The following is a 13,806-nucleotide window of genomic DNA, read 5'->3' on the forward strand; positions in this document are numbered from 1 at the left end:
ATTAAAACGCACATATTTCCGAAAAGTTAGAGGTGCATGCCCGGGATCGAACCCCCGACCTCCGATTAGAAGGCGGACGTCCTAACCACTAGGCTATCACTGCTTAATCTTATGGATTTTTAAATTTTGTTTGGTTGCAGGCTAACACCTCGCGAGTTCAACTCGTACGGGTCGCGCCGCGGCAATGACGCGGTGATGTCGCGCGGCACGTTCGCGAACATTCGCCTTGTCAACAAGATGGCGCCCTCTCCCGGACCCCGCACCGTCCACCACCCCTCTCTACAAGTGATGGACATATTCGACGCGGCCGACAGGTGAGATCCCCTCCTTCAGCGAGTTCTGACCCTTTTATCCGAACTAGACCCCTTTAGCCTCTCAATATATTTATAATAGCTGACCCGGCGAACTTCGTTCCGCCATCCGCAGGTCCTGAAACATTATAGTTTAGGAGTGCTGTACCCTACATCATCAGGGTTGAGGAGTTGAGACTTGAAGTCTGAGAATAAAGTCGTTGCTTGGTACCTACAATATGAATTCACTATGAACACTTCCTGAATCTTGACAACTCAGGCGGGCAGTAACCCTGCAGCATCAGGATTAAGAAGCTGAATCCAGAATTTTTTATGTGACCACGACGTAAACTTTTTTGTTGATTTAAAAAAAAAAAATTGCAAATCGGTCCAGAAACATCGAAAAAATCGATGTAGAAAAAAGAACCACCTCCTTTTTGACAGTCGGTTAAAAACCGATGGCCTTGAAATATTTACGGAACAATCTTTAAAAAACCCCCTTTCTAACAAAAAAAGAATGAATGAAATCGGACTACGCGTTAATGAATTACAACTCAGTATACATTTTAACTTTCATCCCCTCTCCTACGGGAACCATGCTGAATTTCGGGATAAAAAGTATCCTATATTCTTCCTCATAGTATGACCTCAAATCGTACCAAGTTTCATTGGAATCCATTCAGTAGTTTCAGCGTGATGCGCGGCCGTGATACAGACAGACAGACAAACAGACAGACAGACAGATAGACAGACAGACAGACAAAAATGAAAAAAATTACAGTTTTGGGTTCAGTATCGATTATAGAGTGCCCTCGAAAAAAAATTTTCAAAATATCTTCAATGTACAGAATTTGACCTGTTACAGTTTTATTATAAGTATTGATTGATAACATAATTTTTGTAAGACAAAATATTCTTAGTTACAAGAGAATTGGTGATCTACACAATACGCTAACTAGAAACAAAGACAAGCTTGCAGCTCTTACCTTCCGCCTCAGGAAAGTCCAAAATAAAGTCAGGATAGTTTTAAGTTGTGAATAAATAAATAAAAAAAGAAAAAAAAAAAAAGTCATTTGTGGGTATTGGTATTACCTTTTATAATAAAATCCCGCAAACTATTTTGGACTTACCTTTGCACAAGTTTAAAAAATCTATTAAAAATATGCTCCTGAAAAAAGCATAAAACAATATAAAAGAGCGTGGATTTGACCTGCAGCTCGTTCCAGCAACGCACAAGACTGCAAATACTATTTTATACATGGCATAATCTTGTACCTATATCAAATATTTGAAAAGAGCAACCGCCGAGTTTCTTGCTGGTTCTTCGTCGGTAGGAAAGGCATTCCGAACCAGTGGTAGATGCATCCGACTATTCGAAAGTACTTGTAAAAGTTTATTCGAATAAAGAAAAAGATTTTCTTTTTTACCCCCAATTTGACCCCTTTACCCTCAACATGATCCCTCACCCCCAATACCACTCCTTACCTCCAAAATAACCCCTTACCGCCAATAGAATAGAATAGAATAGAATAGAATAGAATGTTTTTTTATTAATGTAAACTTTTTAAAAGTGCTTATGAATAGTCAGGTAGTTTTAATTTACCACTGGTTCGGAATGCCGTTCCTACCGAGAAGAACCAGCAAGAAACTCGGCGGTTGCTCTTTTTAATTTTTCAATTTACAATGTCATTATACCGTACTATACAAGCCATTGCAGCCCCGTGCATTGCTGGAGCGAGTCAAATCCAAGCTTTTTTATCGTTTACATAGTCTGCGACTGTATAATATGCTTTTTTTAGGAGCATACTTTTAACACATTTTTTAAACTTGTGTAAAGGCAAGTCTAAAATTGGTTGTGGAATTTTATTATAAAACTAGCTTATGCTCGCGACTTCGTCCGCGTGGACTACAAAATTTCAAAACCCTATTTCACCCCCTTAGGAGTTGAATTTTCAAAAATCCTTTCTTAGCGGATGCCTACGTCATAATAGCTATCTGGATGCCAAATTTCAGCCCGATCCGTCCAGTAGTTTGAGCTGTGCGTTGATAGATCAGTCAGTCAGTCAGTCAGTCATTCAGTCAGTCAGTCAGTCAGTCACCTTTTCCTTTTATATATATAGATATTACACTCATTCCCACAAATGACTTTCGCACCCTCCAGAGGCGGAGCGCAGGAGTAGCTAGCTTATTTCTGTTTCTAGTTTGCCTATCATGGAGATATATATAACCCCCTTATCGCCGCTTGGTTGAAGTCTAACTTGGTCCTTACAGATACGCAAAGGAGAACGTGACGCTCATAGCGATAGTGGGGAAGGACTACGGGTCGGGGTCCAGCCGGGACTGGGCCGCCAAGGGACCCTTCCTGTTGGTGAGTTGACATTGTTTTTACAATACGACAAGGCTCTTTTGATGTAATAGTTATATTATGTCACTAACAATAAATTAACCCTTTTTTTTTTTTTTTTTAAATAGATATAGCGAGCAAGCGAGCAGGCGGGTCACCTGATGTTAAGTGATTACCGCCGCCCATGAACATTTGCAGCACCAGAGGAGCCGCCGATGCGTTGCCGGCCTTTTAGGAATTTGTTGGTCCGCCCCTTGAATAACCCCATGTTGTAATGTAGTGGCCTTCTATTACAGTAAACACAAACAGTTCGACGACCTCCCTGGCGCAGTGGTGAGCGCTGTGGTCTTAATAGTGGGAGGTCCCGGGTTCGATTCCTGGCAGGGGTTTGGAATTTTATAATTTCTAAATTTCTGGTCTGGTCTGGTGGGAGGCTTCGGCCGTGGCTAGTTACCACCCTACCGGCAAAGCCGCGCCGCCAAGCGATTTAGCGTTCCGGTACGATGCCGTGTAGAAACCAAAGGGGTATGGGTTTAATAAAAATTGCCATACCCCTTCCAGGTTAGCCCGCTATCATCTTAGACTGCATCATCACTTACCACCAGGTGAGATTGCAGTCAAGGGCTAACTTGTATCTGAATTAAAAAAAAAAAAAAAAAAAAAAAAAAAAAAAAAAACAGTTTAAGATCTCAACTGCACATTTTTACCGGCCAATCTCCTCTCTGTGTCTCCTTCAAGCTACTTGAGACTGGCAAAGTACATTGTGCTGACATGGCACTGGAAAAAGCCATATATTAAGAGAAGAAGAAGGCTCTTTTGGCACTTGAGTGACATTGACAGGGGGGGGGGGGGGGGCGTTGTTGAAGAATAAAAGCTGCCAGCAAATAAAATCTTCTCAACGGAATATTATTGAAAACTAGCTTATGGTCGCGACTTTGTCCGCGTGGACCACACACATTTCAATTCACTATTTCACCCCCTTAGGAGTTGAATTTCCAAAAATCCTGTCTTAGCGGATGTCTTCGTCATAATAGCTATCTGTATGCCAAATTTCCGCCCGATCCGTCCAGTAGTTTGAGCTGTGCGTTGATAGATCAGTCAGCCAGTCAGTCACCTTTTTCTTTATATATTTAGTTTGGGTTACTGTCGCTTGGTATATTTCAATAGTATACTATATTTATATTTTCATGAACTCTAGTATTTTACCCTTTTATTTGACATCCTTTGTATCGAGTATATTTCGAGTCTTCAAATTAAAAAAAATTTAAAGACCCCCACTTTATTGGATGCAACTTCCGTCACATTGATTTTGTTCGTATAAAATGTAGCCTATACCTCATCATTACAATCGGCTCTGTAGTTTAGCCGCTACAGTGGAACACACATAGATACAAACAGTGGCGTGCACAGGGTTTGAAGCCAGGGTAGGCATTAGTTAGGTAGGAACCTGTTTACTGGCAGGTCATAATGAAAAATAATATGGTCATAATGATAAATAGCTTACAACTGGGGTAAGCAGTGCATTCATGCCTCTATGACCTGCACGCTACTACTGGATACAAACATACATACATACATAGACTGCCAAAATCATAACCCTTGCCGTAGTCGGGTAAAAATGAAAACTTTAACAAAATCCTAACGTATATATTTTTATCCCGCAGGGTATAAAAGCTGTGATAGCGGAATCGTTCGAGAGGATCCACCGTTCAAACCTCGTCGGCATGGGCATCATGCCCTTGGAGTTCCTGCCCGGGCAAAACGCGGACTCCCTGGGCCTGACCGGGGCAGAACACTACACTATTAAAGTACCCGAAGACCTGGCGCCACAACATTTACTTACTGTACAGGTAAATCGGTACCCTTTTTTTTTTTTTTTTTTTTTAATTTTTTTTTTAAAGAATATTAGCCATGTTAAATCTAAATATATAAAAGGAAAAGGTGACTGACTGACTGACTGACTGACTGACTGACTGACTGACTGACTGACTGACTGACTGACTGACTGACTGACTGACTGACTGACTGACTGACTGACTGACTGACTGACTGACTGACTGACTGACTGACTGACTGACTGACTGACTGACTGACTGACTGACTGACTGACTGATCTATCAACGCACAGCTCAAACTACTAGACGAATCGGGCTGAAATTTGGCATGCAGATAGCTATTATGACGTAGGCATCCGCTAAGAAAGGATTTTTGAAAATTCAACCCCTAAGGGGGTGAAATTGGGTTTTGAAATTTGTGTAGTCCACGCGGACGAAGTCGCGAGCATAAGCTAGTGACTAATATTCCCCTTTCCTCTCCAACTAAGCGTCAAGCTTGTGCTAGGAGTAGGTACGACAATAGTGCAACGGGCGGGGTTTGAACCGTCGACCTTTCGGTTTTCAGTCCACTCCTATACCCGTTGAGCTATTGAGGCTCATAGGATGATATGTAATACTTGTTTTTATATATATTATAAACTAGCAGTTTCCCGCGACTTCGTCCGCGTAAAATATCTGGTTTCTCATGAGATCTGAAATTTTCCCGCTGCAAAAGGCCTCACTTACCTACTCACTCAGTCTCACCTTAAGACACGGAACCCAGAATACCTAAATGCCAATTTTCATATCTCTAACTTCAAAAACATAGGATTTTCATATAACCTGCATTTCACCCCCTTAGGGGGAGAATTTAGTTAGATCCTTTCTTATCTGATACCTACCCCCTAGAAAGAACGTAAGTTTCAAATTTCAAGTAAAAATAACAATAGTTAAAACTTTTCTATTGTGGCGGTTACCACACTAGCAACTAGATGGCGCTGTTCAATCGATGACGTAGTCCCGAACAAATGTACCGCCGACAGTACTCGCACTAACAGAATGTTCTGCAATCTGGACTATATATAGAAGTTTCAAGATACAACCGTCGGCCCAGCTGGCGCTACCGAGCACAACCAACCGCTCGGTGGGAGATCTCCCCTTTGGTACGGTCGAGCCTGCACACCGCTCCCGTACACTATAAAAAAATTTCCCCCCTATTTTACCACCCTTAAGGGAGATATTTCCCAAATTGACTTATACAGATTTTTATTATTTAAAGCTAATAATCTAAATGTCGATTTTCATGTCTCTAACTTCAAAAACATAGGACTTTCATACAACCTTCGACCCCCCCTTTCCCACCCTTAGAGGGGATTTTTTCAAAACCGTTTCTTAGCTGACACCTACATTCTAGAAAGAACCTACCTTCCAAATTTCAAGTTAGGCTTTATAGTTCCTGAGATTTCGTGATTAGTCAGTGAGTGAGTGAGTGAGTGAGTGAGTGAGTGAGTGAGTGAGTGAGTGAGTGAGTGAGTGAGTGAGTGAGTGAGTGAGTGAGTGAGTGAGTGAGTGAGTGAGTGAGTGAGTGAGTGAGTGAGTGAGTGAGTGAGTGAGTGAGTGAGTGAGTGAGTGAGTGAGTGAGTGAGTGAGTGAGTGAGTGAGTGAGTGAGTGAGTGAGTGAGTGAGTGAGTGAGTGAGTGAGTGAGTGAGTGAGTGAGTGAGTGAGTGAGTGAGTGAGTGAGTGAGTGAGTGAGTGAGTGAGTGAGTGAGTGAGTGAGTGAGTGAGTGAGTGAGTGAGTGAGTGAGTGAGTGAGTGAGTGAGTGAGTGAGTGAGTGAGTGAGTGAGTGAGTGAGTGAGTGAGTGAGTGAGTGAGTGAGTGAGTGAGTGAGTGAGTGAGTGAGTGAGTGAGTGAGTGAGTGAGTGAGTGAGTGAGTGAGTGAGTGAGTGAGTGAGTGAGTGAGTGAGTGAGTGAGTGAGTGAGTGAGTGAGTGAGTGAGTGAGTGAGTGAGTGAGTGAGTGAGTGAGTGAGTGAGTGAGTGAGTGAGTGAGTGAGTGAGTGAGTGAGTGAGTGAGTGAGTGAGTGAGTGAGTGAGTGAGTGAGTGAGTGAGTGAGTGAGTGAGTGAGTGAGTGAGTGAGTGAGTGAGTGAGTGAGTGAGTGAGTGAGTGAGTGAGTGAGTGAGTGAGTGAGTGAGTGAGTGAGTGAGTGAGTGAGTGAGTGGTATTTCGCTTTTATATATTTAGATGTGAAAGTGTGTTTGTTTGTTGGTTTGTCCTTCAATCACGTCGCACCAGAGCAACGGATATCAATGTGATTTTTTGCATGGGTATAGATAAAGACCTGGAGAGTGACATAGGCTACTTTTTATCTCGGGAAATCAAAGAGTTCCCACGGGAATTTTAAAAATCTAAATCCACGCGCACGAAGTCGCGGGCATCGGCTAGTATTATAATAACTGACTAATTTCTTCGACGCGACCGATGCAACCGATGCGTGAATTTCTTCAGCGTGTGCTTTCTGACTTGTCGTCATTGAATATTCCGTTGCTTTCGATGCGTACGACTCTTGCAGCGCCGGCTGTTTTACCTCTAAGTACCAGGGTATCATAACCAGAGCCTCAATAGCTCAACCGGTATAGGAGTGGACTGAAAACCGAAAGGTCGACGGTTCAAACCCCGCCCGTTGCACTATTGTCGTACCTACTCCTAGCACAAGCTTTACGCTTAGTTGGAGGGGAAAGGGGAATATTAGTCATTTAACACGGCTAATATTCTTTAAAAAAAAAAAAACTCTACAGTCCATACTGTTACGAGTTATGTCCGAGTTCAATCTCCATCACCCTTATGATAGCCTAATAGGTAGTTACCTATCCCGACGTGCAATACTGCTGATGTCATCTGCATTTCTTCAGCGCTCCCTATGCTGTCGACTCGTGCTGGCCTCCTGTACAGAAAAGTAGGTACAGTATTACATTACCCGGCAGGAAAGCTTCCGCTGTGCGTCCGTCCGTTTGTCTGTCATTTATATTTAACTGGCTTTACGGCTCTGGGTTGTAGCCTGTTTATAGGTAAAGAGTAGACATTTCAATAGGATGTATAATTCTATTGCCGCTGTAACAAAAAAAAATACAAATTTCAAAATGGGCACCATGAAAATTTAAAAAAAAAATTATAAAGTTTTATTTCTTATAAGATGGTACGGAACCTATCGTGTGCCAAACCGACACGCACTTGACCGGTTATTTTTTTTCTAGGTGGACAACGGCACATCCTTCCAAGTCAAAGTGCGATTCGACACCGAAGTGGATTTAACCTACTACAGAAACGGAGGAATTTTGAACTATATGATTAGAAAGATGTTGTAATCTTCGTTCACAATCACAACCTTAGTATAAGTCCCGCAAATTGCTATTGCGCTGGAACCATGTCTCATTGACATCGAAATGACGTCATTTGACGTATATTTAAGTAAAAACTAAAAATATACCATCAGCTCGAAACTTCAGTCTAGTGCTGGTATCACTAAAATGGCGGCCAAGCGCATTAGCAATTTGCGGGACTTATAAAGATTTATTTTTGTGTTCGAAAACGACATTCTATAAGTTACTTGATAAACTATAGTCGTTTTTATTCCTGTAGAATTAAGGCGGAAACAAGGTACCTGATTAATAAAATGTACACTGAACTGTGCTAACTATCAGACGTAAGTAGCGGACGTAACCTGGAGCGCTCGGACGTCCGATAGATTTCTCGCAAGCCGTGTCCCAAGCGATTGTGCCAACTATCAGACGTAAGTAGTGGACGTAACCTGGAGCGCTCGGACGTCCGATAGATTTTTCGCAAGCCGCGTCCCAAGCGATTGTGCTAACTATCAGACGTAAGTAGTGGACGTAACCTGGAGCGCTCGGACGTCCGATAGATTTCTCGCAAGCCGCGTCCCAAGCGATTGTGCTAACTATCAGACGTAAGTAGTGGACGTAACCTGGAGCGCTCGGACGTCCGATAGATTTCTCGCAAGCCGCGTCCCAAGCGATTGTGCTAACTATCAGACGTAAGTAGTGGACGTAACCTGGAGCGCTCGGACGTCCGATAGATTTCTCGCAAGCCGCGTCCCAAGCGATTGTGCTAACTATCAGACGTAAGTAGTGGACGTAACCTGGAGCGCTCGGACGTCCGATAGATTTCTCGCAAGCCGCGTCCCAAGCGATTGTGCTAACTATCAGACGTAAGTAGTGGACGTAACCTGGAGCGCTCGGACGTCCGATAGATTTCTCGCAAGCCGCGTCCCAAGCGATTGTGCTAACTATCAGACGTAAGTAGTGGACGTAACCTGGAGCGCTCGGACGTCCGATAGATTTCTCGCAAGCCGCGTCCCAAGCGATTGTGCTAACTATCAGACGTAAGTAGTGGACGTAACCTGGAGCGCTCGGACGTCCGATAGATTTCTCGCAAGCCGCGTCCCAAGCGATTGTGCTAACTATCAGACGTAAGTAGTGGACGTAACCTGGAGCGCTCGGACGTCCGATAGATTTCTCGCAAGCCGCGTCCCAAGCGATTGTGCCAACTATCAGACGTAAGTAGTGGACGTAACCTGGAGCGCTCGGACGTCCGATAGATTTCTCGCAAGCCGCGTCCCAAGCGATTGTGCCAACTATCAGACGTAAGTAGTGGACGTAACCTGGAGCGCTCGGACGTCCGATAGATTTCTCGCAAGCCGCGTCCCAAGCGATTGTGCTAACTATCAGACGTAAGTAGTGGACGTAACCTGGAGCGCTCGGACGTCCGATAGATTTCTCGCAAGCCGCGTCCCAAGCGATTGTGCTAACTATCAGACGTAAGTAGTGGACGTAACCTGGAGCGCTCGGACGTCCGATAGATTTCTCGCAAGCCGCGTCCCAAGCGATTGTGCTAACTATCAGACGTAAGTAGTGGACGTAACCTGGAGCGCTCGGACGTCCGATAGATTTCTCGCAAGCCGCGTCCCAAGCGATTGTGCTAACTATCAGACGTAAGTAGTGGACGTAACCTGGAGCGCTCGGACGTCCGATAGATTTCTCGCAAGCCGCGTCCCAAGCGATTGTGCACACTACAGATATGCAACTAGCATGGCCCCTATAGTCCCTCTCGCTCAAGCAGAGGTACTTACTTGCGAAACGTTATTCCTTCCATTTTACGTCCGCTTCGGCTATCGTAGCCTAGTATACTGCAACTTGCAACCCACCATTGCACAATAACATCAAAGAGAAAAATATTTGTCAGAATCTCACGTACAAAATACATTTTAACAAACAAAAAACCTGACCACGGTGATAAGGATAAAAATAATTATTCTTCACGTTTATATACGAGCTTAAATGAATTTAGCTATCTTGCTTTAACAGCCGCGGCTTACGGACGCGTCCGATAGTTTGTTTCCGCCTTTTGTATAAGATTTTACATTTCAGCCACGTTCATAAAATTCGAAATTCGAAATACTTTATCGTTAAAGTAAAATGAACCTTAACAGAGCCCGTTTTAAAGTTCAAATTCATAAATTTACAGTCAGCGCTCCGAGTGTAAACCTTGCGAAATTACCTGACCATTTTGAACTTTCGACGCTCGAATTCTATTTAGCGTTTCGAATCGATGTTCGAATTCTATCAATCGAGATGGAACAACTCATACTAGGTATACATTTTTTTTTTAATTTAATTTTTTTTTGGAAATGGGTTGGTATTGTTGTGAAATGTATATTTATTTGGGTTGGGGTACCTAGTTTCTTATAATTTAGGCGCTAGTAAAGTAAAGGGGCTAAGTTAGCTTTTAATTTGCGAATCTGTTTAGAGATATCGGAGTAATCGATGTGATACACTTAAAGCCCGATTTCTAAAACTGTTTTTTTTTTAACAAGAATATTAGTCGGCCCTTGACTAACATAATCGCTAATTTAAACTGAAAACGGGTTATAACTGACATAATGTACACACAGTGGCGTAGCTACCTAGGGGCTAGGCGGGGCAGTGCCCCGGGGCCCTAAAGCTCAGGGGGCCCTCGAATCCTTACCAGAAATTCTCGATCGAACTAAATTTTTGAAAATTTCTCCCATTTTCAAAATAAATATTATAATTCGAAAGTTACTAGGGAATTCCCCTAAATTCTTTCTGTGAATGTATTTGTATATTTAATATTTTTACTTGATAAAACCTAAACAGTTTAGATAGCAGTGGGGTCCCATTTTTGATTTGCCCCAGGGCCCTTGGTTACCTAGCTACGCCACTGGTCTTACTCTAAACTAAATTTAGAGTTTCTTTTTAACAATGCTAAAAAAGGAACGGAACATGGCTTTCACATTTAAAGACTCTAAATTTTAGTGCACAATACAAATTTAAACAGTAGGTTCGCTGCGCGCTAAAATCACGGGTTTTACCATCTAAAAATTAAATTTAGAAATGTCAAATTGCTTCTGTCCTTTTCATATTACAATAGTAAGAAGAGGGTGCGAATACTCTAAAATAAGGTTGTGCTCAGAATCGGTGCCAATACCTACATAGAAACATACGCATCGAATTCAACATAAAAATCTGTAAAAATAACCATGTAAAGGAATTTGCAGTCACAACTAGTTTATTTTGATTGTTAAGTTATTTTGTTGTATTTATAATTTTTCTTTATGATAGTGTTTTAACTTTTATCCTACACTTCAAGGTAATTTCCAAATAATCCATACTAATATTATAAATGCGAAAGTGTGTCTGTCTGTCGGTCTGCTAGCCTTTCACGGCCCAACCGTTCAACGGATTTTGACGAAATTTGGTACAGAGATAGCTCGCATCCCGGGGAAAGGCATAGGCTACTTTTTATCCCGGAAAATTAAAGAGTTCCCATGGGATTTTTTAAAACCTAAATCCACGCGGACGAAGTCGTGGGCATCATCTAATTTTTAAATACATATCAAAAATTTCGGCACCGGCAGGATTCGAACCCGCGTCTCCTGGGATCGCGCTGACGCTTTGACCGCTAAGCCATGCTTTGATGCAAAGTGTCGCTACTAGATGGCGTTAACAGTCGCTTCAGTACTGAGTGAACATACATATTATCACAAATTTCGTCACTGGCAGCAAGCGAAACGTGGCTTAGAGGTCAGAGCGTTGGGCGCGATCCCAGGAGACGCGGGTTCGAATCCTGCCGGTTCTGAAATCTAAATATATAAAAGGAAAAGGTGACTGACTGACTGACTGACTGACTGACTGATCTATCAACGCACAGCCCAAACTACTGGACGGATCGAGCTGAAATTTGGCATGCAGATAGCTATTATGACGTAGGCATCCGCTAAGAAAGGATTTTTGAAAATTCAATCCCTAAGTGGGTGAAATAGGGGTTTGAAATTTGTGTAGTCCACGCGGACGAAGTCGCGAGCGTAAGCTAGTTATTGATATGTATTTAAAAATTATATTTTGTTAGTCAATAAGTGCCCTTGTTAGTTTAAATGGTTTTCTTGTTACCTATACGGATTTTGTACTAAAAATAGTAAAATTTTATTGCAAGAAAAAATAGTGCAAATTCTTGTAAACTTGCAAATAGCAAATAAGTATCGATGTACTTCGGAATTTATACTTATTGGAATAAAATATTATATTTTCATATGACTTGGTTTTATTTCTATCCTTTACGTAGAAAATATGTATCATCATCATCATGATCAACCCATTGTCGGCTCACTACAGAGCTCGGGTCTTCTTGCAGAGTGAGAAGGGTTTCGCCATAGTCTACCACGCTGGCCATGTGCGAATTGGTAGACTTCACACACCTTTGAGAACATTATGGAGAACTCTCAGGTATGCAGGTTTCCTCACGATGTTTCCCTTCACCTTTTTTTTTCTTAACGGGGAAGAAAATAATATGTATATTCCGTACAAAATGAGGTCTCACTCGCCATTTTAACGCTGTTTCAACTGTCACCTACTTAAATGAATACACAGGCAAGCGGTAACTTGTTAATTGAAAAAACCGGCCAAGTGTGAGTCAGGCTCGCGCAACGAGGGTTCCGTACCACAGTCGTATTTTTTCGACATTTTGCACGATAATTCTTTTGAATTCATAAAACTAAATAAAAATCTGTTTTAGAATGCACAGGTGAAGACCTTTCATATGATACCCCACTTGATAATTTATCTTACTTCGAAAATTGAAAATACTAATTATTAGTTCATGACCTATTTATCTGCCAAATTTCATGATTCTAGGTCAACGGGAAGTACCATGTAGGTTTCTTGACAGACCGACATCGACAGACAACAAAGTGATCCTATAAGGGTTCCGTTTTTCCTTTTGAAGTATGGATCCCTAAAAAATACAAATGAAAATGTTATTTGTTTATTTGGTAACACGATCATGAGTAGGTTAAGAATTAGTAAACATTTTTTGTTTATTAATTTAAAATACTTAAACACTGAATACTGTTTTGTGAAATGTTACCGACCACATGTGGAGAAGTCAGTCAGTGAGTTTGTTTTAAATTAATGATTCCTTAGGTACGTATTGTATATAATATCAAAAATAAATAAAATATATATATATACATAGTTACTTAAGATTAAATCAAATAATAACAAACTGTAGACATTAAAAAAAAAGTGTGTGTTAATAAGTGCAAGAACCATTATTAAGGAACTAAAAGGCTATAATAATAAAAATCCGGCCAAGTGCGAGTCAGGCTCGCGCAATGAGGGTTCCGTAATACAGTCGTATTTTTTCGACATTTTGCACGATAATTCAAAAACTATGATGCATAAAAATAAATAAAAATATGTTTTAGAATGTACAGCTGAAGACCTTTCATATGATACCCCACTTGATATAGTCACTCACTTCGAAAGTTGAAAATACTAATTATTAGTTCATGACCACAATTTAATTTTTTTTGTGTGTTGTAACCCTAAATTCACGGTTTTCAGATTTTTCCCCAAATGTCAGCTATAAGATCTACCTACCTGCCAAATTTCATGATTCTAGGTTGTCCTGGAATCATGAAATAAGTAAGTCCGGGAAGTACCCTGTAGGTTTCTTGACAGACAGACAGACAACAAAGTGATCCTATAAGGGTTCCGTTTTTCCTTTTGAGGTACGGAACACTAAAAAATAATAGGTACGTATTATTCTGAGATAAAAGTTCTAGATCCGACCGAGTAAAAGATTCTATAAGGGTTCCGTCTTTCCTTTTGAGGTGCGGAACCCTAAAAATTAGTTTTTAGGGTTCCATGGCGTGTGGAAGTTCATACAAGAGACCTATGTCCAGCAGTGGACGTCTATCGGTTGATGATGATGATAATAAAGGATTAGTGGATTATTATTAAGGATTATTTATAATATAAAAATGA

At 41.4% G+C, this 13,806-nt stretch overlaps 1 protein-coding gene across 1 annotated transcript in view; it reads left to right on the forward strand.

Moving 5' to 3' along the window:
* LOC117995222 (cytoplasmic aconitate hydratase-like) overlaps positions 1 to 12,072 on the forward strand; it is a 48,262-nt gene extending 36,190 nt beyond the window's left edge. The window contains exons 19-22 of the mRNA XM_069508180.1: positions 141 to 314; positions 2,562 to 2,658; positions 4,299 to 4,484; positions 7,702 to 12,072. Of these exons, the coding sequence (XP_069364281.1) occupies positions 141 to 314; positions 2,562 to 2,658; positions 4,299 to 4,484; positions 7,702 to 7,812 (568 nt within the window). The 3' untranslated portion in view covers positions 7,813 to 12,072. The remainder of the gene's footprint in view (positions 1 to 140; positions 315 to 2,561; positions 2,659 to 4,298; positions 4,485 to 7,701) is intronic.
* Positions 12,073 to 13,806: the final 1,734 nt, after the last annotated feature.

Source organism: Maniola hyperantus, chromosome 28, assembly GCF_902806685.2.
Source record: "Maniola hyperantus chromosome 28, iAphHyp1.2, whole genome shotgun sequence".
In the NCBI taxonomy this organism is placed as follows: domain Eukaryota; kingdom Metazoa; phylum Arthropoda; class Insecta; order Lepidoptera; family Nymphalidae; genus Maniola; species Maniola hyperantus.